The sequence below is a fragment of the Chenopodium quinoa genome, unplaced genomic scaffold (genome assembly GCF_001683475.1).
Source record: "Chenopodium quinoa cultivar QQ74 unplaced genomic scaffold, ASM168347v1, whole genome shotgun sequence".
NCBI classification, from domain to species: domain Eukaryota; kingdom Viridiplantae; phylum Streptophyta; class Magnoliopsida; order Caryophyllales; family Amaranthaceae; genus Chenopodium; species Chenopodium quinoa.
Genome location: NW_018745068.1, coordinates 1783241 through 1808251, shown reverse-complemented (window position 1 = coordinate 1808251; position 25011 = coordinate 1783241). Strand labels below are relative to the sequence as shown.

General features: G+C 41.8%; 1 protein-coding gene across 6 annotated transcripts; it reads right to left on the bottom strand.

Moving 5' to 3' along the window:
- Nucleotides 1–687: 687 nt before the first annotated feature.
- LOC110709509 lies at nt 688–6698 on the bottom strand. 6 transcript variants are annotated; one of them, XR_002508961.1, is made up of 7 exons: nt 6097–6697; nt 5949–6008; nt 5501–5652; nt 3821–3851; nt 1902–2562; nt 1167–1247; nt 688–980 (listed from the first exon to the last, which is right to left on the bottom strand). XR_002508961.1 is itself a non-coding variant. In XM_021887731.1 (3 exons), exons 1-3 carry the CDS (start codon nt 1992–1994, stop codon nt 882–884), a joined length of 309 nt encoding a protein of 102 aa, XP_021743423.1. In that variant the 5' UTR covers nt 1995–3813; the 3' UTR covers nt 688–881. The 6 variants fall into 6 exon arrangements, 1 of the variants encoding a protein (XP_021743423.1); XR_002508962.1 differs by lacking the exon at nt 5949–6008 and having other exon boundaries at nt 1902–1965; nt 2421–2562; nt 6097–6675; XR_002508960.1 differs by lacking the exon at nt 5949–6008 and having other exon boundaries at nt 6097–6694.
- Nucleotides 6699–25011: the final 18313 nt, after the last annotated feature.

Genomic DNA, 25011 nt, shown 5'->3' with positions numbered 1-25011 from the left:
AAAAAATCGTTGGACGCCTAGAAAAGACAAAGGAAAATTCATCCCAAGTGGCATAGAAACGAGACTAAGGATCTCGACAAATGTTATATTTGATTCGGCACAGACACGAGGAAAAGCCCCTCGGCAAGTGTTAAATGTTTCTCGACATTTTCTTAGTCTAAGTTAATCAAAACCTTCTCTATTTTGGACTAGACCAAATGTCGAACGAATGCAAACACTACTACAAATCCCGTCCTTTTGAGACGCTTTTTTCATCATTTACGACATTGAAAAGCGTCGCCATTTTTTTTCTCGACGCTTTTATAAAGCGTCGAGAAAAAGTGAGTCGAGAAATTTGCGACGTTTTTTTGTGTCACAAGTCTCGACACCTTTTTACGTCCCAATATTTTGTGACGCTTAAAGTCGTCGAGAATCTCGACGCTTATGTATGTCCAAAACAATATACGAAGCGTCGATATTTGCAGGATTTGGCGCACTTTCTCGACTTTCTCAACGCATTTTGCTGTCTAAAAGCATTAAATTGGTGACGCTTTTTTGTGTCTACAATTTCAAACATTTGATATTCAATATTTTGGGACGGCTTTTTCGTCTATATTTTCTACGTTAGGGACAATTTTCTTGTCCATATTATTTTAAAAAATTATCTAAAATATATTTAACAAAAAAACGTGCTGTCTCAATGAAAAAAAAATACCAAATAATTAGGCCAAACTTTTTTTTTTTTATTTCATATAGGTATATTATAGTATATGTACGATATCTCATAGTAACGAGATTTCTACTACAACAGTTATAATTCCAACTTATACTTCATACGTGACTAGTTGTAGTGGAACAAATCTGCTCATTTCTTCTCAAAAAATCTTCAATCATTCTCCAATTTAGCTGCTCCTTAATATACTTGCAAGAGGGCGTAAAGCAAAGTTCATGATGAATGGAGGAAGAAAGGAAGAGTGGAAGCAACTGCCCTTGAAGGATGCCTGATGTAAAAAAAAAAAAAAAAAAAAAAAAAAAAAAAAAGGAAATTATCAACAACCTTATACCTATAATCCTCAAATAGAAGTAGTTGCAGCAGGGAAGGAAGGACGAAGCGACTCAAAATTCCTTCCTGGACATTCTTCCCCGTATACCTTGACACCACTAGCAGCATAAGAGCCTAGACCCACCTTTCTAGCAATAGTTTCTTTATAATGAAATGAAGCAAAGGCTTTCAAAGCTCTCATGCACTCATAAAACAATTCAGAATCCTGCACCAAAACAAGGTAGAGGAACAGATGCATCAATGCCTGGTATATAAATAAGAAAACAAAACTTTATCAGTGGTTCTCCAACTATACTGAAGCTTATAATGGCAGCCCTGCTAACAAAGTAACAATGAGATCTAGAAAAATTTCAATCCAAGATAAATACCTAACTTATTGGTGTATGCTTGCCTAACATAAAATGACATTCATGATATTCCAAAGTTAAAGCAAGCTATAAAAGCTGGTTCAATAATATTCTTTTGGCCAAGTAAGTTTGTAGCATATCATATGTTATTGATAAAAAAAAGAACATAAAAAAGAAAACATATATAGTTATCATTATCAATCCAACAATTGGACACACCAAATCAATACTGATAGAAATCTGATCAAAAAGGCAAACTCGCCCAAATCAACGGGTTAGTGTGCGCTATCCATGCTGTTGTGACTCCGAACACAACACCTTTAGATGTACCTTCAGGCTTTAGTCCTTTATAGGTATGTTTTTGTGTAAGACCCAAATGAAAAAAGACGTTTGAAGAAATCAGAATCACAACCTCATGAAAACACTACAATGAGCAAATGCAAAAGATACATTTCTTTTCATGGAGAGAGGAAAGCTAAGGGAATAAGAGAGGGAAAGTTGTAGTTTCACACCTGAAACTTATGTAGGGCCAGACACTCATATCCAAAGTTTGAGTTAACAAAGTTTTTGATAAACCTATATAAAGAAGACAGAAAACCGCACATCTCAATAGAAAATAATAGTTAAAATATAATAAACATCACCAGCTTCAGAGCAATCATAGGGGGGATGTTGCACTTAAACCCCTCTTACATGGAAAATCAATTCAGGGCATATTATTTATTTCCTACTTAAACATTATGTCATATATAAATATAATGGACATGGGATTGCATCAACCAAATCATATAGTTCAATATTCAGTTCAATGAATATTTTAATAGAAATGGCAAAACTAGTACCTTACTACCTTTTACCTTGTCGGTGTATGTTCAATAGAGAACTAGTTTACTTGTAAAGTTGTGCAAACTACAGCAAGCTTATATATATGAGTGTGTATATACGATAATCAGAAAATAGTAATCAACCTGCAACTTTTTCTAATAGTAGGAATTTACATGAAACAATAATAATTGGTGGGGATTGATAACCTGTGAAGAACTCAAGTAAGTAGCCACCTCTTGCTCTTTTGACCTCTTGCTAAAAAAAATTCCTCTTACTCTTTACACCTCTTGCTGATAAATTGCCTTAGTGTATGTAACGAATCCTTCCCCTGTTAAGTCACTTCACATTCTGTAAAGCACCAAAATCAAGCATTTCAATGCAAGAACACAACCATAGTTCTTCTTTAAGCTACAATAATATATAATTAACTAGAGGAAAAATATACTAAAACAAATAAGAAAAGCCAGAGTATTCATTTCAGCAAGCCCACCCAATTCAACACAACAACCCGCTCAATCGTCAAGTAAAAATAACAGCCCGCTGCGATAGAATCAAGTCAGCAGACCACAGAAATTTCCAGAAGGCATAAATCCTAGCACAAAATTCCAAATTGAGAAATTCTTGAGCCTAGATTGGATAACTTTTATGAAAGGACTAGAGGCTAAAAACGACTGCAGGTCTAAAATTTTTGGGACAAACAGAACTGTAGCTACAAGACGATAAAATAATAGCAGCAACAATACAGAGCCGCGACAAATCTAAAAAAAACTCCAAGATATGGTAGTCTACCAGCAGAAAAATATAAAACACCAACATAACCAGATATAAACAGATATGACCTCCCACAAAAAGTAATCCAACATAACTAGGATGTTTCTCTTCTCACTCTTGAAAAAAATATTGCTGCCTGAAAGACATAGTTTGATTTTCAAAAATAACAAGTGTTTTATGATCATCAATATATACAGTATAAAGGTAGGGTAAAACATAATTTCTAAACATTTATTAACTGGTAACAACCGTACTCAGCATAATATTCAATTCGTTCATTCTTGCACATTTATGCTCCCAAACCTCAGTGGACAAGTTTAAAATACACATGAAGATCAATACAGGCAAGTATACGACCAAAAAAATATTAAACCAGAAGAGTTTAGTATGAGAGATATTAACATGAGGGTATATTTGAAAATAATGCTATAATTATGCACCTATGTATGAATATCTAGCCACACTTATCATGCAAGTTATCTTTTTATGAAATTTTAAATGAAGATTCAAAAGAACAAAGCTATAAAACCAGCACATGTACATCCTTTCTTTTCAAAATTTCAGCAGCATCTAAATAGGTAATATATGTAGTCTTGCTACAAAATATAGCCAAAATTCATTCCTTAATTCCAAATTGCAAATGAATGTAGATGAAAAGAGAATATGGGCATCAATTTATTTGCTACAAAACCACACATCCACTTCAATAAGCATTATTAGGTTGTCAAAGCTAGTTGAGTTCCAATAAAAACATATATAATGCCTTACAAAGTTATTGCTAACCTTGCAGGAAAAATAGTTATTTCCATAAGAGAGAGAGAAAGAGTATTCTTACCTTTGACAAAGCAAGTGTATACGCCTAAGTTCTGTAACAAAATAAAAAATTTAGTTTGGAGCTTATCATTATCATAGTGGGTAAGCTCTCAAAATTGAATAGAAAGAGACTAAAAAGGAGTAGAGAAAGTACTCATTAAAAGTAGAGAAAGTAGTCATTAAACCCAAATAAAAATAAAATTAAATCTCGATCAAAGACCATCTTAGACACTTCTACATAGCACATAACAAGACTATTGTATCATACATTTTAACCAATAGTTAATCAAACCAAAGATAAATATGATTGAGTATGCCAAATTTGATAAAGAGAGGGCCAAAATGAGAGATTAATATTTATCTAGTTATAATTGGTATTTTCTCACTTTCTACCTTTATTCCAAGGCCAAATCAAACTTGGTTATGAAGGGAGCCAATTGTAGTTTCAACGACTTTCAATTCAACTAGCTATTAAAGTATTCATATTAAGTTTATTAAAAAAAAAAAGTATTCATATTAAGTAATTTTTCATAATTATTGCGTTTTTTCTATATAATTATAAAGCTGAGCTGGTTTGAGTTTCTATCTTTAGCTTCCTAATAGTTATATTGTTTGACTAGTAGCTGCAACTGCTCAACAAAATAATACTTCACATTTCTTTTAATGTGAACATCATTAAAAGAATTTATACATAGAGAAAAAATATATATATACATATGTACTCCATAATGGCTATATATCTTTATTGCTAACTGGCTATATATCTTTATTGTTAACTGGCTATATATATTTATTGTTAACTGGCTATATAATCTTGTTCTCCCATTTTTTTTATACTCCATAACAAAGATATATAGCCACTTAACAATAGAAAGTAAGTTGTCTTAGAAAAAAGAAAAAAATAATTGACATGGTAAAAAAGAAAAATTTAATAAATACATCATCCATGTTTAAGGTAGAGAAAACCAAATAGACTATTCCTAAGCAATTAATAGTAGTAGTCATATTCAGACATGCTAAGAAAATAAATATAAATATGCAATCCAAATCTTGTATCTAGAAACTTAGCTTGAGTTGACCAAAAATAGTAGTCATACTCATATATAGAAACTTAGCTTGAGTTGACCAAAAGTAGCAACATAATTCAGACAACATTGAGAATCAATCAATCATCACCTTCATAAGATATTCACAAGTAATCTGGATCTCTCAATTTGAAAAGATGATACACGAAAGTCAAGTAAGATATGCATACGCAGGACGGTAATACAAGGTCTTCAATTCAATATCTTACTAGCATAAAAAAGAGAGAGATAATGCACCATGGGGCATTTTAGGATCAAGTAGATAAACACACAGAGCTTACTTGAACTAGGCACCACAAAAACAGAGGTAACTAGTGCTATATGAACTGTCAATTCAGTTAAAACAAAAGTATTATTTGAACAAAATTAATGCAAATCAATACAACCAAAATTATGAAGCTGAGTATTTTAGAATCTAACACTAAATCTGAAATAATTCTGCAATTGAAAAAAAAAAAAAGAAAAAAAAAACCTAACATCAAGAACTCTTCTTCTCAGAAAAATGAATTCATCTCAGATAGTTGCGAGATCACAAATAATAAATCACATCAAAGCAACAAAATAGAAATCAAAGTTTCATATCAATTTTATAAACTGCAAATCGCAAAGAGACATACATTCAGCAATTTTCCCCCTTACTGTAAGAGACCCGGCGATTCTACTGCACAACATTTCCTAGAATATAATGAGAAGGTGATCTTCGGTTTCAAAAACCCCTTCTTTTTCTTCTATTCGAGGGTCAAACTCTGCTTTGGTCCAACCAATAACTCTGATAGAATGGAGTAACAAAATCAATGTCAAGTTTTACATGCCGTACAGAAATAGATCTAAACAAATGAAATTAGAAAACCAATAAATCACTAATGTGTATGAAAATATCTAGAAACTAATAGATTAAATTGTAGAAATAGGAATTAAACAAGATCTATAACCTAGGTTTTGAAAACGAGTAAAATTGGGTAATTGCAACTTGCAAGTATCAATTAAAATCACACAAACAATGAAAGAAGCAATTTATATCTATTAAGAGTTAAAAATTAACAAAGATTCATGTAAAAATATAACCTGTGAGGAGAACAAGAGCAATGGCTATCGCAAAACGAATTTTAATGCAAACCACCAGATCTGATAGAAAAACAATAATTTTCGGCATAATATATAAACTATTGTGATAGATTATGTGAAACGCAAGAAAGAGGATCTGAATTTGCACCTTAGGCCATGACTCCATGAATCTCTGTAAAGAACTCAGATTAGATGAGAGCGATTGTGAGCAAGCAAAGAAGAGTTAGGGTTTGTTCGTTGTTTCGATAATGGGGAGTTAAAGGGTTTTTTTTATTTTATTTCTTCTGTCTAACTTAATTTTGCTGTGTATGGGCGGTTTTCTTTTTTTTCTTCTTTTTTTTGGTTTAATTTGGCCCGCTTTTTTTTCTGAAATTTTGAAGTCCCGGGGCTGTAGTCACGTGCAATATCACATGTCTTTTTTTCGACGCTTTTATGCGTCGAGATCAATGGTGACGTTTAAAAGCGTCGAAAAAACACGGAAATAATTTTTTTTGCTAACGCTTGATACCTGGCGTCGAGCAAATAGCGTCCAGAAACTAAGGGATTTGTAGTAGTGAAAAGAAGCATCTAAGCCTAATTGGCCATTAAAGAAAATTTGAGATAGAGTCGAAAAGGGCTACAAAATTTGTCTAAATGGCAAGACGCGCCTAGGTCCAAAAATGATCTTTAAAGGGATAGACCAAATAGGGTAAACCTCATTCGAATAAATGAGAGGAATTGAAAAAGCTTATTAGCCAAACAAACCTTGTAAAAAGGTATTTAAAGTAACCCATTAGTCACAAGACAATCAAAGTGGGGCTTAAAAGTATAAGGATCGACATCTGTCTAGTTCAAGGGCAATCATTATTATGATTGATTAACTTAGAAAATATCATACCAGCCAAGTTATAAAAATTTTCTAAGTTAATCAACCTTTTTTAACTGAACTAGACATGATGCCGAATCCAAAGAAGTTATAAATTCATTTTCGAGAGGTAGAGAAATTACCCCTCTCGAGAGGCTTATGTTTAGAGTTATTTTTACCCCATTTTATCGACAAATGAGAGGCCGACAAGTGGCCTAATTATAAGCCAACACGTGGCATCCTGCTTAGCTAAAATAAAGGACAATATGAGCATGACACGTGGCCTAAAGAGAGATATCAGATAATGAAGGGCTCAAAGCCCATTAAAGGATACATGCCTAACATAAGGGAAACCCTAATACATGTGTCAATCACGTATAGGGCAACCGATCTTCCTAGGTTATGAAACTCTAGGAGCATGATCTTCCACTTCCCTATAAATACTCCATCATTCCATGATGGGAGAGCACCACACAATTCCCAAAGGCACTCTGCCCAAAATTATGCTCTCACTTCTCTCTACTTTCTCTCTCTAAAACTCCGTTTCCGATCACTAACTTGATCGTCGGAGGCGGATCTTTAGTAAACCGGAGATTCGTTGTTTTTGCAGGTGCTCAAGCCGTGCGAGTATTGCATTCCGGATCTGTCTCCCGAGGGAATCCATACCCCCCTTCAGGTTATTCCAAAAATCCATGAAACAAAAATATTTCGTATTTTTGTCTCCGTCATGCATTTTCGAAACACGGCTTCTAATGAACTAGTAAGCTTTGAGCTTCTCATTTAAATCATCAAGAGTCTTCTCAGGTCTCGAGCACTCCTCAATAGTGTCAACCGAAATGCTTCTCACTTGTGCATCTTGGAGTGCTTCTCTAAAAATTATGAAAATTTTCAATACTCCACCTCCCCAAACCCCTTGACACCGCAGCTATACGACTGATGGTTGGCTCCCCCACAGACTCATCCCAAGCACGCTTCACTGTCAATTCGCAAGTTTCATCCAAGAGCCAACTCGTCTCAAATTTTAAACCTCTCTTTTTCTTCTTTTTTTGAGTTATGGGTCTTCCATTGAAGCAAAAGGATAGGAGCATGATCAGAATTAATGCGATAAAGATGTTTTACAGCAAAAATCTTGAACATATTACACCAAGGTGAAGTATTTGGGTAACGATCAAGGCGTTCTCGAACCCGAGTTTGAACTGAGGTGTCCCTCTCCCAAGTGTACCAAGATCCTTTGAACCCCAAGTCGCGTAAACTACAATCACCCATTGCTTCTTGAAAATTCACAATCTCTCTTCTCACCCTAGCTGCCCCACCTTCAATCTCCTCATAGGTTAGCATTTCATTGAAATCACCACTAAATAAAATTGGGAGATCATTTTTACTATACAAATGGCGATTGAATAACCAAGTATTGTGTTTTTCTTCTTCTTTAGGCCATCCATAAACACCAACAAATCTCCAAGTGCCCTCCCTGCCATTGACGTCCCCACTGATGTGGTTTTGGGAAAAATAAATGAGCTAAAAATCAACACTCTCCTTCCAGAAAAATCCCAAGCCACCCGCCTTGCCTCTACTCGACACCCCAAAAACGTTTGCAAAGCCTAAACGTTCTTTAAGTCCTTCAACCTCATTCTGATTAATATTCGTGTCCGATACAAAAACCATACCGAGGGCAAAACTATTGCTCCATTTACAAAGCTGTCGACGTGACCGCGAGTTGCCCAATCCCCGGTAATTCCAACATAGAACACTCATTGAGAGAAGTGGGGTTGGTCTTACCCAACCATTGCCGCCATTGTTACATCCATGATATTGCTATCTAGCTGTTCAGTTCTTTTCCCTCCATGCATCTCATAATCTAAAGGGGTCTCCACATTATCTAAATTGCGCTTGGAGGCAAGAACTTTCGTACTACCCCCTTGCACTTTGTGAGAATAAGGATTTTGTCTCTTCCAAGTACGTCTCCTCTCACTGCCTTCACCTTTCAGCCCAGTCAATTCAGAGATATTTAGGGAAGTATTCGCAGGATCATATTTTTGTACAATTGGATCAGACTTCATCACTTCTTGCGAACCAAAAAAGAATACCCCTTCCTTATACGCCTCTTGAGAATGCTCAGGTCCAGCCAACATACACTTGTTGGGTTCTTTGTCATGCTCCATGATCAAGGGAGTGTTTGTCATGCCTTGCCTAGTTACGTCATCCCCCTCTCTGTTATATCAAGCTGCAATTTTGTGGTGAAAGTTAGACGTCTAGATGCCTTTAGCTTCTCTACTTCCTCCACTTCTTTCAATCTACCCTTTGTAGGGGTTGCCTTTAAATCAGTAACCCACCCCAATTGCTCTTACTTATCCTCCTCCAACACATTCTGGCAATCTTGTTCAGAGTAACCCAAGATCCCACAAGCAAAGCAGAAGAAAGGCAATCTTTCGTAGGAAAAATTTACTCGCAACTCTCTCCCTTTTCTGTCTTTGATCATCTGGAAGCATCGCAAAGGTTTTATAACATCTAACATTAATTTAACACGTTTGTAGTGGCCTTTCCCCAAAACATCCTCATCTAACTCTAGAATACTTCCCATACCATCAACAAGAGCCCTGACATGAGTGTCAGATCTACAATTGAAGGGGAGGTTTTTTATGCGCACCCAAAATGTAACACCCCAATAATTCTCCCTTTTCCAAATCACTTACTTTAAATTAAAATATAGGAGAACCATTAGCATGTTACCGCCACGTGTTAAAACGTTCCGGCTTTATCAAAGTATCGCAGCGGAAAAACCAAACTTAAGTCCTTAAAATAACATAGTTTAGAAAACCAATAAGTCAAAGCTTTCAAACTGGAACCATAAAGCCTCTTATTTAAAACCAAACCAATATTCAAAACCCAAATCATAAATGAATTAGTAATTCATAAATAAGTTCAACACAAGGAACGAATACTCTTAATCACACTAATCCCTTGACAATGCGTTTGCCAAATCCCCGAACTTCACATCATTAAGCTAACCTGTGTAATACTACTTGTTTAGGGTAAATATTACCTTAGACACGTCGCCCAATAAGGGCCTGACACGTGTCACCTCCCTATAGCACCATGGGCATCCAACCAATGGATGCCATGTGGCATTGTACCCCCAATGGGGGAGCAGATCCTCATCTGCTATAAATAGAGGAATCTACCTCATTTATTGGCATTCATAAATACACACAGAAAACCCGAGCAATATTAATTGCGGAATCTCCCGGAATCTGAGAGAACCAGTTTACTTTCCGCACGTATTCACATCCGGAATCATACTAACTTAACCTTCGAAGGCGGAACTCCACCCAACTGGAGTTTCGTGGTTTTGCAGGTACAGACGTCAGGCGTACATTCCCGGTGTTGTAACTCTCCCGTAGGACATCTCAAAAAACCCCGAAACATTTCGCGCCGTCTGTAGGGAGAGTACCACTGAGATGACATCTGAAAATGTACCAATCGTAGAGGGCAGCCGGCCCACGGCTGACCCTAAGGTCCATACGGACCACGAAAGCGGAAGTGGGGAAGACTACAATGTCGAAACCTATATGGCCCCAGACGGGTCTTTCCGTTCTAGGCGTACTCGTTCCAAAGAAAGGAAGGAACGGGGTCAAGACAAAGCTTGCCCCAACAACCCAGGCGGCAAGCATCCTGGACAATCGCAGGCGGCGGAGGGGTCTGCCCCCGTCACCAAAGACGAGCTCATGAACCTTATGACTAGTTTCAAAGGGGAAATCACGGACATCATCAAGAAGTCAGCTGGCTCCAGCAAGGGCCAGTCGGCCAAGAGGGCTTCTATGAAGAAGCCAATTAAAGACCGGGTGCCTACTCCTCACCCGAAGCCTAAGGGGGTGGATGGGCCCCTGATTGACCTTTCAAAAATTCGTTTTCCTAAATCAGGGCAGCGAAAGGCCATCCGGCAAATACAGCCGGATGGGTCAAAGAAGACCTTCTCTGATGCCCGGTTGTTTATCCAGGAGAAGAGAGGTCAGAGTATGTCTCAGTCGGCTTCTACGTCGACCTACCTAGATTATTTCCGCAATTCTTCGATTAAGCATTCGGAAACCCACCCGAGGAGCCAGACGCACGGCACATCCGTTCGTACTGCTCCTCATGTGATCCACCAGGCCCCATATGTGCCTCAGCAACCATATGGAGCCGGATCACCCTACATGTAGTTGTCTTCCTTTGGTAGAATGGCCGCAAACACCGTCCAGCCCATGGACTAGCAGCTCCGGCTGCTAAACCTAGGGGAACAGCCTTCGGCTTTCTCTCAGGAAATAACCGAGGCGGCACAGCCGGCTAAGCTTAAGAACGCGTTGGTAGGTACCTACGACGGTACCACCAACCCAGAGGACCACCTGATGGCCTACACCAACCTCATGTACCTACAGGGGTTAGATGACGCTGCCTGGTGTCGATGCTTCCCAGCAACACTGAAGGGCATAGCCTAACGGTGGTTTGGCAACCTGCCGGCTGGGTGCATCAATAACTTTAAGACGCTTGCATATTTGTTCGCGTCCAACTTCTCCATGAACATCCCGGCCAAGAAAACCAGTCTCGACCTAGGGGCTATCCGGCAGGGTGACAAGGAGGGACTTCGGTCCTATGTCAGGCGGTTCAATATGATGAGAATTCGGATACAAGGACTGTCTGACGAAGTTGCGTACACAGACTTCTTCAAGGGTCTGAAGGATGGGTCGACATTCAAGTTCGACCTAGTTCGCAAGAGGGTTGCTAACCTCCAAGAGGCACTAATGGAGGATGAAGCCTACATACAGGCGACGGAGCTCTATGTCGTCAAGCACTCGTCAGAACGCAGGCGATCTGACGTAAAAGAGAGCCGGTTCTAGCAGCCGGCCAAAAAAGAAGAGAAGAAAAGAAAAGAAGTCTATGCAGCTGACCGCCCAGGACAGTCATCCCAGAAGAAGCAAAAGAAGTTGGAACCGTACGTCCCCAAGTACGAGTTCAACAAGGACTGCTCCTCCATCCTCATGGAGATAAAAAACCGGTTGACCATTGAGAAGCCTGCTCCTTTGAAGAGCACTGTCAAAAATCGGGATAAGAGCAAGTATTGCCAATTTCATGAGGACATTGGCCATGACACCAATAGTTGCTACAGCCTTAGGCGGTTATTGGATCGATTGGCTGATGAGGGGGCTTTGAAGTCCTATCTGACGAAGTCCAAGGGTAACCCTAAAAACGGTGGACAATCGTCTAAGAAGCCGGTGGTGAGCTCTGACACAGATGAGGAGCATATCTACACCATTGCAGGCGGCTTCGCTAGCGGTGGTCCCACCATTAGGGGTGCCAAGGACATCAGAAAGTTGTCCACCTCAGAGGATGAGGGTTAGGCGTTGAAAGACGTCTTCCCAGAGGTCTTCATCTCTGAGAAAGACAGGGGTACGGTCAGGCGGCCCCACGATGACCCCATCGTCATCGAATGTAAAGTTGCCAATCAACGAGTTGGCCGGATCCTAATCGATACCGGGAGCTCGTCTGACCTGATAAGCTATCGCTGCTTGGCGAAGCTAAAGTACAAGCCCAGCAGTATGCACAAAGCTCCCCACCCCCTAGTCGACTTTGGAGGTGGGGTAGTGCATCCGGTAGGTAGGATCGACTTACCCATCCGACTGAGAGGCAAGGGGGAAGGACGGCACATGGTCGTCAAGTTTCTGGTAGTCGAAGAGCTGACTGCCTACAACCTCATATTGGGGCGTCCGACCCTCAATGAGTCCAAGGCGGTAATCATCCTCTCTCTCATGCTGATAAAATTCGAGAGAGATGATGGGTCAGTAGGCTCCCTAAACGGGGACCAAAAGGCGGCTAGGGAGTGTTATCTCTCAGACGTTAGGCCGACTACCTATGCAGCCGGCCCCAGGGAGGAACCTACTGACCTCGATGACAAAGAAGTCGGGCATGTCCTTAAGGAAGGCGGTACAAAGAGAAAGGCGGACCAATTGGCCCCCGCCAGAAAAATGAAATAGCAATCACTAGCCGGGGAAAGGCTGGACGACTCCCGGCCCCATCCGGCTGGTGAAGTCCTTGATGTCGTCCTGGGCGACAGCCGTCCTGACAGAACAATTAAAGTTAGGACGGTCGCTTTTGAAAAGTTGGGGGCAGACTTGCTCCAACTTCTGAGAGAGTTCAAAGACCTCTTCGCTTTTAAAGTGGAGGAGATGCCAGCATCAGCCCGGATCTAGCCATCCACAAGCTAGCCGTTGATCCCAAAATAAATCCAGTTCGGCAAAAGAAGAGGGATCATGGCGAGGAGAGGTCTCAGGCGGCAGCTGCCGAGGTCAAAAATCTCCTCGACGCTGGGTTCATTCGGCAATGCTACTACCCGGATTGGTTAGCCAATGTTGTCCTTGTCAAAAAACCGAATGGTACCTGGCGGATGTGTGTAGACTACACAGACCTGAACAAGGCATGTCTAAAGGATAGCTACCCGCTTCCTAAGATAGATAGTCTGGTTGACTCTATAGCCGGCCATGCCCTGATGAGCTTCATGGACGCCTACTCAGGCTTCCATCAAATTCCCCTATGGAAGAAGGATTAAGAAAAGACGGCCTTCGTCACTGATCAGGGGTTGTACTGCTATACGGTGATGTCGTTTGGGTTGAAAAATGCGCCTGCTAATTTCCAACGAATGATCAACACGGTTTTCACCAATCAAATCGGAAGGAATGTAGAGGCGTATATAGACGACATGATAGTCAAATCCAAGCTCCAGGCGGATCACCTAGCTGACCTCCGAGAAACCTTCACCACACTCAGGCGGCACAAGGTCATGCTTAACCCCAAGAAGTGTGTCTTTGGTGTTGAGTCTGGGAAGTTTCTCAGATTCTTGACATGCAATCACCCCGAACCGTCAAGGAGGCCCAGAAGCTAACCGGTTTCCTGGCGGCATTAGGAAGATTCCTCAGCCGGTCAGGTGACAAGTGCCTTTACTTCTTCCAGGCAATCAGGAAGAGGTCCAGATTTGAATGGGGGGAAGAGGCTGAGGCAGCATTTCAAAGGTTAAAACAACACCTACACTCGTTGCCCAGACTAGTGAGCCCCCTGCCCAAGGAGGTTCTTTACATGTACCTAGCCGTCTGAGATCACTCCCTCAGTGCCGTTCTCCTTGCTGAGAGAGACGGCAAACAGCTTCCGGTGTATTTCATCAGCCATATTCTCAAAAACGCTGAGCTCCGATACCCAATGATTGAAAAATTTGGGCTGGCTCTCTACAAAGCAGTCAAGCGGCTGAAGCCATACTTCTTGGCCCATCCGGTGATTGTCTATACTGATCAGCCACTCAAACGACCAATGACTACCATGGAGTCATCCGGCCGAATGATAAAGTGGGCTGTTGAAATTCAAAGCCTGGAAATAACTTTTGAGCCTAGGCGGGCAGTGAAGGGTCAGGTGTTTGCTGACTTCATTGTCGAAATGACTAGGCTGGCTCAGCCGGAAGATGCCGGCCAGGTTTGGAAGTTATTTGTAGACGGAAGCTCTACGGTAAACGGCTATGGTGTAGGCGTAATTTGCAAATCTCCGGAAGGAGATACATACGAATATGCACTACAGTTCAAATTCCAAGCTTCAAACAATGAAGCTGAGTATGAGGCCCTGCTAGCCGGTATGCGCATGTGTAAGGCGGCAGGGGCAAGAAAAGTTGACGCCTGCTCAGACTCTCAATTGATTGTCAGCCAATTCAATGGTGACTACGAGGCCACCCATCCGTCAATGATCAAATACTTGCAGGCGGTCAAAGAGGAGGCGGGGGCATTTGATGAGTTCCATTTGTGTCAGGTGCCCCGGTCCGAGAACAACCAGGCGGATGCTTTGTCCAAGCTGGCCTCATCCGCCACCTGCGATACGCCTAGGTCAGTCTTTTGGGAAGTCATGGAAAAAAGAAGCATTGAGCATGATCCCATTAGAATCTTAGACCGAAGCTCCACCTAGATGGACCCCATCCGGGATTATTTGGTAGACGGAACCCTGTCGGATGCCTCATTAGAAGCGGCAGCGCTTAAAAGCGAGCTCTAAGCTTTGAAATGTTCAAAGGGGAACTCTTCAGAAAGGGTTACCTCCAGCCGTTGCTGAAGTGCGTTACCCCAGAAAGGGGAAGAGAGGTGTTAGTGGATCTGCACGCGGGCTTTTGTGCTTCACACATAGGCACCAGGACTCTAGCAAAGAGAGCCAGACGGCAAGGATATTTTTGGTCGACTCTTGAGGCGGATGCCATGGACTTAGTGAAAGAGTGTGACAAGTTTCAGAAGTTTGGCCGGCTCATACATCGTCCAGCAACCGATCTGACGGCTATCTACAGCCCGGTTCCTTTTGCCAAATGGGGGATGGACATCTTGGGTCCTTATACGCCTGCCTCAGGCGGCAGAAGGTATATTCTGGTGGCTGTAGATTACTTCACTAAGTGGGTTGAGGCTGAGGCGGTCAAAGGCATCAAGACAAAGGACGTCATCTCCTTTATTTGGAGAAACATCATCACCCGGTTTGGGGTGCCTATGTCTATGGTTTTTAACAACGGTCCTCAGTTTGAAACGCCTGCCCTCAAGGATTAGTTGGGAGATCAGGGGATCTCGCATTATTTTGCATCTGTTGGCCGACCCTAAGCAAACGGTCAGGTTGAAGCCTTCAACAAACTCATCTCAGACGGCATAAAAAAGAAGATTGAAAGAGCCGGTGGTCTGTGGGAGGATGAGTTACCTCACGTCTTTTGGGCCATCAGAACAACCGAAAAGGGGGAAACCGGTGAAACCCCGTTTCTAATGACATACGACACTGAAGCGGTTTTGCCAATTGAACTCTATGAGCCAACACTCCGAGTCATGCTCTATGATGAGGAGGCTAACTGGGAAGCCATGCGCCTAGCATTGGATTCACTCCCAGAACGCAGGGGCAATGCCGCCTTGCGCCATGAAATATACCGTCTGAGAATGACGAGGGCTTACAACAAGAGAGTATGCAAGCGCCCTCTCAAAGTTGGGGACTTCGTACTACGAAAAATGGAAGCCACTGGCAGGGAAAATGAGCAAAGGAATCTGACCCCCAATTGGGAAGGCCCCTACCGGATATATGACGAAGTTAGAGGCGGCACCTACCGCCTGGAAACCCCAGACGGTAAAAAGCTGCCTAGAACCTGGAATGTAAATAACTTAAAGATGTACTACTTCTAGGGAGATCATTTTTTGTAAATAGAGTAAATGAATGAGAGAAATTCTTTATTTCAACTTCTTTTTGTACACCAAGGTCCCAATGTGAACGAACACATACGGGCATCTTCTAAAAACCTACATGTGCAATGCACGACCAGGCATCCGTTTGCCCAAACTAAAAGCGAAATGCTAAGTACCTAACTTAGCCGATTAAAAGGCACAGAGCCGACATATTTAAATCGTCTGCTTCACCCCCGAACAGGCATCCGGCAACGCCCTTTCGCGTGAATTTGTCGAAGAGAACATCTCCCTTTCGGGTGGTACATTGTTCTAAGCGTCAAAATGTCGGACGGTCTTAACCGGCTCGGTTAAGCTCATGACCGTTCGATTGACCTATTGCAAACAAGATAGAGCCGCTTATTACCCCAAGGCGATACAGACGGCAAAATTAAATCTTGTTGGGCAGTCGGCTATTGCCAAAAAGCAACCCAGCCGGCTTATGCGCCCATTAACCAACTTTTAACAGATCTTCACTGACTTACCCCAAGGTACCCCAGCCGGTGAAATTACAAGTCAAGTCGCAGCCTTCTTTGCTCCAAGGCAACTAAGGCGGCGAGAATTCTATCAAGTTATTTCCCATCAATGTTAAGAAGATTCCATATGGCTGTTACCCTAAGGTAACCCAGCCGGTGAGAAGTTTATTGTCAGCCGGCACTTGCCGGCTCAGACTTCTCGCGCAAACGGTCACATAGACCCCGATTGCATTCTCTAAGCGCGACTCAAGCGGCAATCAGCGCCTTAACATGCGTATGACCTAAACCCGCCTGACCCAGACTGGTTAAGTATTGATCTGGATATGTATGGGCGGCTATTTGCTTAGTGTTTGCACTAAACAACCACCCACCCAGGGGCAGGCATGGTCAACACATCCGGCAATGTCATTTTCCAAAAAAAAAAAAAAAAAGAGAGAGAGCAAGCAAACAATGAAAAGCAAACAAGGGAAAAAATAGAACAAGTGTTGTAAAGATGACCGACTCAGTCGGCATAAAATCATATTAACATCAAAATTTGTTCAAATGTTAGCCGGAACCCTGTCCGGTAAAAGATACAATAGAAGCACACGGCACGCAGGCCGGAAAATTAGAAGACTAAGAGCTTATGGCCGAGGCGGAGGCAGATCATGGCCCTGCGAGGCGGCTCCTGGGGAAGGAGGGACAATCTCTTCTTGATTCTCTCCCCCTTCTAAGTCGATCTCCGCCTGCATGGCCTCAATCTGCTTCTGGACCCACTCCTCATAAGGCTCCGGAGCCGGCTGGTTCGTTTCTTGCGCATCAATGGCAAGATCTGCGTATTTGTAGGCAAGTTCCCAGACAGTGTACTCCGTGTCCGGATGAACCAGGGACCAAGCCTTTTGCATTCGAGCGATGCAGTCTTGCTCATTCTCTTCAATGAGCCGACTCTGTTCAGCCTCTGGCGTAGCCTTGAAATTGTCGCTGGCCTTGGCTGCCGCCTCCTTCAATCGGACGTTGTCAGCAAGAAGATTTGTATTCTCCTTCCTGGCCACCTCCAGAAGTTTGGAAAAGTCAGTCACCTTCTTCAGCTCCGTCTCGGCATTTTCTTTGGCCGCCTGAATGTTGAAAATTCTGGTGTGGGCCTCATCGAGAGATTTTTGGAGGGTTTTGATGGAGTCCGCCTGTTGCATGATTATGCTTTTAGTTTTCAATTCATGCATAATCATGGAATACTGGGAAACGTTATGGGCGTTAGACGCATCCCGTTTAGCCCGTCTTACCTCCACTTGCGAGCGTAGGCTTTCTTGAGCCCCTCCACGCGCTGCATTGACTGCAAAAGCCCAAGCGGTGTTAGAAGGGGTCAGGCGGCATAATAACTTAAACAAATTGGAAGATTATGTACCTCAGACAGTCCGGCAAGAACCTTGTCGACATTGAAGGTGAGGATCCCTAGGATCGCCTCCTTCTCTTCTTTGGGGACGGCCTTTAGCATGGCCCGAGCGTACCTTTGTACATCCGGCCAGCGAGGGGAGTGATCTGCACCAGAAAAAGATGGTGAGAAAGCAACATACTTCCCTCCTATCGACTGCCGGCTGCCAGAAGAGTCTTCTGGCTTGAGCTGGGAGTGCGACTTGACCTGCATAGGCTTGCCAAGCAAAGAAGGGTTGAAGGGGTCAATAGTACCTTGGGATGTAGGTAGAGGGTCGCGACTTCCCTCAGCCGGTACAGAAGCTCCGGATGCCCTAGGCGGCACCGTCTCCTTCTCAGGAACATCCGGCTGCCTCGCCGTTAGATCAAACCCCAGGCCGAGGTTTTTGACAGATTTACCCCCAACCGTCAAACGGCTGGGTACTGTCGAGGAGGAAGTCTTCCTCGCCTTGTTGTGGATAGGCGGCTCCTCTCCAGGCCGAGGCCTTATTAATTTGGCAATGGAATGGGGCACCTTGCTCCCATCCTAAAAAGAAACAAGCACAGAGATCAGGCGGCATAGAAGTCAAACGGAAATTGATGTAAAAAGAAAAGGAAAAGGCAAGATACCTTATTTTTTGCCGCCTGGGCAGCAAGCTTCTTCTCCGCATTAGCCTTGCGGATTTCAGCGGCTGACTTGGCGGGTGTCTTGTCAGCAGGCAGCGTAGCTAGTCCACGCACTGCACAAAAGAACCCATCCGGTCAGAAAAACAGACCAAACAAGGAACGAGTTATTGCAAAATAAATAGGGGCAATCTCTAATGTGACCTACGTTTATCAAACTGAGTGCTAAGCTTACAGACGGACAGAAACGCCTCGTCTCGAAGAAATTCGTGCCTAGGTACCCAATTTCTGGGTACACTTATTAACTCCCCATTGGAGAGGGTTGTGGTAGTCTGTTCAAAGAACTTAGACTCGATTATTCGCTCGTAGTCCTCATTTGGGATATGAGGCTTCTTGCACTTGTGGCCCAGAAGGTTTGGCTTCCGGTTGCATGTCCTATACTCCTGGTTTTCCTCCTGAGTAGGGGCGGAGACCAAGTAGAACCTGTTCTTCCAGTCTGACCATTTAGACAGTTTGTCTAAGGTCATCAGGTACTGGGGATAGGTGGTCAATGTATACCAGGCCCTCCAACCGCCTGGACTTCTGCTCAAGTAATGCATATGAGCAAAGGCCTCCCAGCCGGGGTTGATTTCCTGCATCTCGCAGGCGGCAATATAACCCAAAAATGTTAACTTAATAATTGGGGGTTAACTGCTAGATGCCCAGGCCATACCCTCGAAGGATGGCCTTTATTGTGTTATGAAGGGGGAAGCGGAGGCCAGCCAGAAACGCCAGTTCATAGCAGCCAAAATACCCGTTTGCATTAGGCTGCTCGTCTTCCCAAACAATAGTGCCCATCTCAGGCGGCACGATTATTTTCCATTTCTTTCCAAGAGGACGAATCTTTATGAAGTCCTCCAAGTTATTGGCCATGCTAGCCCTATCCTTGGCAGAAACGACGATGAGGAAGGGGTCGCCTTTATTATTCCAATTAGGCCTCTCCTCCGCCTCGCTATCAGCATCCGGCGTCAAGAGGCTGCTGCTACTGCCACTCTGCTCTCTACCGGATGAGGAGGCGGCCTCGTCGTCACTGGCACCCCTTTCTTGGTGTTCCAGCTTGACTCTAGAGGGCGAGGCAGTATCTTCACCACCTCCCATACCCATTCCTAATATCCCATCACTGGGAGTGCTTGGGGTGCCATGCGGGGAATCCCTTGTCACCTCTGCCTGATTAGGGTCAGGCGGCAGCTCGCCAGAGTCTGTTTCTCTGTACTCAGGGTCGAAGGCAGTCTTTTTTGTGCGAGCCATTGCGTCCTGCACAGAGACAGAGACTGTCGATTTCGAAGATGAACAAGGAGACTCCCCGTACCCAGAGGCGGCACCCCCAGTCCTAGACTCAGCCGTACCAGGAGACCGGCTGACCTCTAAATTGTGGTGTGCCGTGTGTGTGATGGGTGAGGTCATTATTCTAAGGTATATACAAACAAAAGATTCAAAAATAAACTCCAAAAAGACAAGGAACCAAGACGTTACCTTGAGATTGAACAAAAGTTTGGAGACGGCTGTTGACCAAAGATACCCCAGACAATATCACTTTGAGCAAACTGCAAATTGGTAAAAGAAGGGAAAATTAATCACCAATGTTGCCCAAAGATACCCCAGGCGGGAAAAGCCGGTTGGGTTAGATTTGCAGAAGCAAATCTGGAATTTTATTAGATTATCCAAAGACCCCCCAGACAGCATAAACCGGCAGAGGCTCACAAGAGGACAACTCAAAAAGAACTGAACGAAACCAACATAGGCGGCCTGAAGGCCGGCTGCGTATCTGTTAAGATGAAAAGGCTGTTTGATGGCACCCCAGGCGGTAAAGGACCAGTCGGGTGTTCCAGCAAAACAGTTTAGAAGGGAATTGCTTGCTCACCCCCCAGATGGTGTGAGACCGACTGAGAAAACAGCAAGGCAGACCAAAAGAAAGTTTGATCAAAGATCCCCAGACGGTTTACACCGGCTGAGGGTCTATTGAATGCAACTCACCAATGAGATTGCTTGAAGATACCTCAGACGGTTTACACCGGCTGAGGGGCTATTGAATGTAACTCACCAATGAGATTGCTGGAAGATACCTCATACGGTTTACACCGGCTGAGGGTCTATTGAATGCAACTCACCAATGAGATTGCTTGAAGATACCTCAGACAGTCTACACCGGCTGAGGACCTATCGAATGCAACTCACCAATGAGATTGCTTGTTTAATGCCCCAGACGGTGTAAACCGGCTGAGGGTTTATTGAATGCAACCCTTCAATAAGAGTGCCTGAAGATAACTCAGACGGTCTACACCGCTTGAGATTTTCAATAGACGCAATTTATAAAAATTGCCTAAAAAAGCTCCAGACGGCAAAAGCCGGTTGCAACATAATCAAACATCCAACCAAAAAGACCGATTAAGTCAGAAGGATACCTTAGTGAGACGGACTACGTAACTCAAGCGGTATCCGGATGTTTGGAAGTCAAAGACTGTTTGCACGACAAGCAGGCGGGGTCAGGAGCTCTCGCTTTTTCTCTCAAGAAATTTCTCTCAAAAATGGCAAAGTGAGAAAAGAAAGGAAAGAAATTCCTATTTATAGGAGATCTCAGAAGGTGAATCGTCACCTCCTCTTCCCCCCTTTGTTTAAAATTTGAAAAAAAAGAGGGAAGGAGGCGAACTGTGGCCCTCCTGCCCAGTTGGCACGTGTCACAGGTGCCACGTGCCATAGCCACGTCAGCACCCGTGAGGGGCAAATGTTTAGGGTAAAAATTACCTTAGACACGTGGCACAATAAGGGCCTAACACGTGTCACCTCCCTATAGCACCATGGGCATCCAACCAATGGATGCCACGTGGCATTGTACCCCCAATGGGGGAGCAGATCCTCATCTGCTATAAATAGAGGAATCTACCTCATTTATTGGCATTCATAAATACACACAGAAAATCCGAGCAATATTAATTGCGGAATCTCCCGAAATCCGAGAGAACCAGTTTACTTTCCGCACGTATTCACATCCGGAATCATACTAACTTAACCTTCGGAGGCGGAACTCCACCCAACCGGAGTTTCGTGGTTTTGCAGGTACAGACGTCAGGTGTACATTCCCGGTGCTGTAACTCTCCCGTATGACATCTCAAAAAACCCCGAAACACTACTCCCTAATAATACAAATGAAATAATTGGATCATCACAGGGTCATTGAAAGGCGAAGACCATGACCAAAAGAAAACACACAAAAGCATGCAATCAGCAAAGCTGAGTATATACAAGCTACAACGCAACAAACCTAACATGCTGAACTAATTAAAATGAATAAAATTTAATATAAATTCATTAACCAAGACTCCACACCAAATTAGTACAATCAACTCAACATACTCACTAACCAATTTCAATCCACTTGACTCTTTATATTTAATTCAATTAATTTAATTAGGAGTAAGCAATAGACGAGGTTGTCCAACCCACCAAATCATTTTGGTCCCAAATGACCATTTAAAATAAAAATATAGCGCAATGCAAGAATGGGCGCGACTCCATTGTCACAAAGTTAGTCTAGGATCCCATCTAACTTTCATTATAAAATAAAAATGTAAATACCAAAAGAAAAGAGGACATGTTGATCAAACAAGCCTTGGAAAGCCACGGGCTACCACCGTGTAACCCAACCCATAATTGTCAATACTCTAGAAGTGCACGCTTTCTAGAGTTTTATTGCTCATCCATGTTTCACTTTACGTGATTACAAGTTTAATTAATAGTCGAGTCATTCAAGTAAACCATACATATAATTCACTTTTAATCTTATTTAGGACAATGATGATCACATTACAAATTCCAAATTACCAAAATTATTGAACATAGTCAACCCACCTAGCCATTTCGGCATAATCCACCCTTACTCAACATACTAACAAGTCATGCTTGAGTAATAAATAAAATAGTAATAACCTCATGGAATAATTAATAAATTCATTCCACTCAAACCATTCAATTCCAAATCCTTCAATAATCCAAATGTGATTAACAAACCAATCCAATAAAAATATGCTTGTATCAACATTCCATACCAACAATTAATCCAATTAATATAATTCAACATGCTTGCATCCATAATTCCATCATACAAACATAATCAATTCATCAAAATATGTCTCATAAACATAAGCACATGAATTAATTCAATGTTTAACCAAACTATTTCCATCCAAGTGTTCTCTAAACATGAAACTAAGTACTTTCCTTTTGGTACCTAAACATGATACTACTTACAACGAAGTAGACATGTACGTACCTCATATAAACAATCCTTTGTGCCACTTTTAATTAATTAAAAGTCTCCTAGGGAATAATCACTTCCTAGAAAACAACAAACAATCATAAATTAATACCAAATAAATTTTCAGCAATATAATTTGATTTAAAACTCAATAAAACTCCCTTTAAACCATGTTTTTATTCTTAATTAATCATTAGAAATTCAATAGGAACAAAAGCCCCAAATTAATTGATCATTAGAACCTTAAAATCCCAATTTAAATAAATTAAAACCCTAGGTTTAAATATCACAAAATTTGAAAATTTAAACAACATTAAAAAATCTGAAATTTATAGTTTAAACCATCAAAAAAATATATTTTTGATACTAATTTAATCAATTTCAAACACAATTAAAACTAAAATAAATAAATAAAAAAAAACAAAGGAGGAGGAAGAGGGTAGCCATGGCTGGGCCGACTAGTGGTCGCCAGCGACGGCGTCAAGTGACCGGCGATGGTGAGGGCAGCAGGCGGCAACAGCTAGTGTTAGGTGGTTGGTGGTGTTTCACGTAGGAAGAAGGAAAGGAAAAGAAAATAAAAAAAAGAAAGAAAAAGGAGAAAAGAAAAGAAAAAAAATAAAGGAAAAATAAAATAAAGAAATAAGGGGAAAAGAAATAAAGACTACCTTTTTTGAGTGGGGAAAAATTTGAGGATTCATGTGGTATTTATAGGAGAGAATTGTAGGGTAGAATTGGGCCTCGTGAAAATAATGGGCCAATTAAATAAATCAAATGGGTTAGGCTTTGTTTGTATGGGCATAAATTGTAGAATGAAGGTTCGTAAAATAATTTAGCCTAAAATAATTTTTGACCCAAATTAATAATTTGTAACTTTAAAATAAAATTCTGAAAATATACAAATAAATATTATAAATAAAATAAAATTTCATTTATAAAATATTTAAAATTTCATTTATAAAAGGGTGATTCAGTGAGTGAAACCTCCTCCGGTTGTTTATCACCTCAATTTATTTAAGGAGAATAAGCATGTTATCGAAGCACCAAGGTCTGCCGTTCAGGACTTTTTCGAAATCCTTCTAGTGAAAGAACTGAAAAGCGTATAAATTAGGGATAAGAACCCTAATTTCAAGGTCGTGGCTTGGAGCCCAGACATTAGTTATTGTTTTCTTGAACGCTTCGACATTGTAGGGTCAACGCATAAGAAGTTTGCCCACCAGAATTAGGGTTATATTTTCATCCTTAACATCAAGGGATAGAGCCCCCAAATCAATTATTTTGTTCTCCTCATCTTAAATTTGAAGCTGCGAGCACATATTCGACAATTCTCCGCCATAAAGAAGAAAAACTAGAGAAAACAAGTGAAATCCCTACCGGAAAGCGATAGAAAAGCTATCCGGGGATAGATGTCGCCCTTTTTCTGAGAGAGTTTACCCTTTCTTTCAAGGTAGTTCACATTTATTGCTTGAGTAGTTAATCATGGTTTCTGTTGTGATGTTATTTGTTGCTACTGAAAAGTGAAAAACAAAAAGTCATGAACATAACTGGTAAAAAAAAATGACAAACACATTTATAAGTGAAAGGTAAAGCTCATACTTGTTTCTTGGTTGCCTTTCCCTTCCCTTTCCCTTGTTCTCTTTTCTGCCTGTCTTGAATAAACCAATAGTCATTTGAAAATGGCTTGCCTCCCTTATTCTTCGGTTCTAGAGGTGGTGGGTCAGCATATTCATTCTTGCAAGTTTTGTTGTTATGACCAAATTACTTACATTTGGAACATTTCTTAGGGTTCCCACCCAACCTCAACTGTTGCTGAGCAGCTTTAATAGCCTTTTCTGCATCTTCTCCTACTTGTTTTCTTCTCTTGTGCTTTGGAGGCCTTCCTAGAATCTTCTTGAAGGGTGGAGAAATAGGTTCTGGGTAAGGAGTCTTCTCCCACTACTTTGGACTAGGCATAAGAGGTATCACTTGATCATATGTAGCCCTGTATTTGCTCTTAGAGTACACATCATCAACATAGTCTTCTGGATCATTTCTCATGTACAAGATGCAAGCATAACCATGGTGGCAAGGAATTCCTGTTCATTGCCAGCTGTAACATGTACATGTCTTTGCCCCAAGATCAACTAGAAACCTGTCAGTGTTGTTCTCAACTTCAAATAGTTTCTCAGTGCTTCTTTTGACAATACTGTACTTATTCTCTATGCCC

Coding starts and splice junctions, on each gene's coding strand:
- LOC110709509 (XM_021887731.1), bottom strand. CDS start 1,994: ATGTGCGGTTTTCTGTCTTCTTTATATAGGTTTATCAAAAACTTTGTT. Junction 1,248..1,901: donor TGGCCCTACATAAGTTTCAG/GTGTGAAACTAC, acceptor GTTTTGGTGCAG/GATTCTGAATTGTTTTATGA. Junction 981..1,130: donor ATGCTGCTAGTGGTGTCAAG/GTATACGGGGAA, acceptor TTTTTACATCAG/GCATCCTTCAAGGGCAGTTG.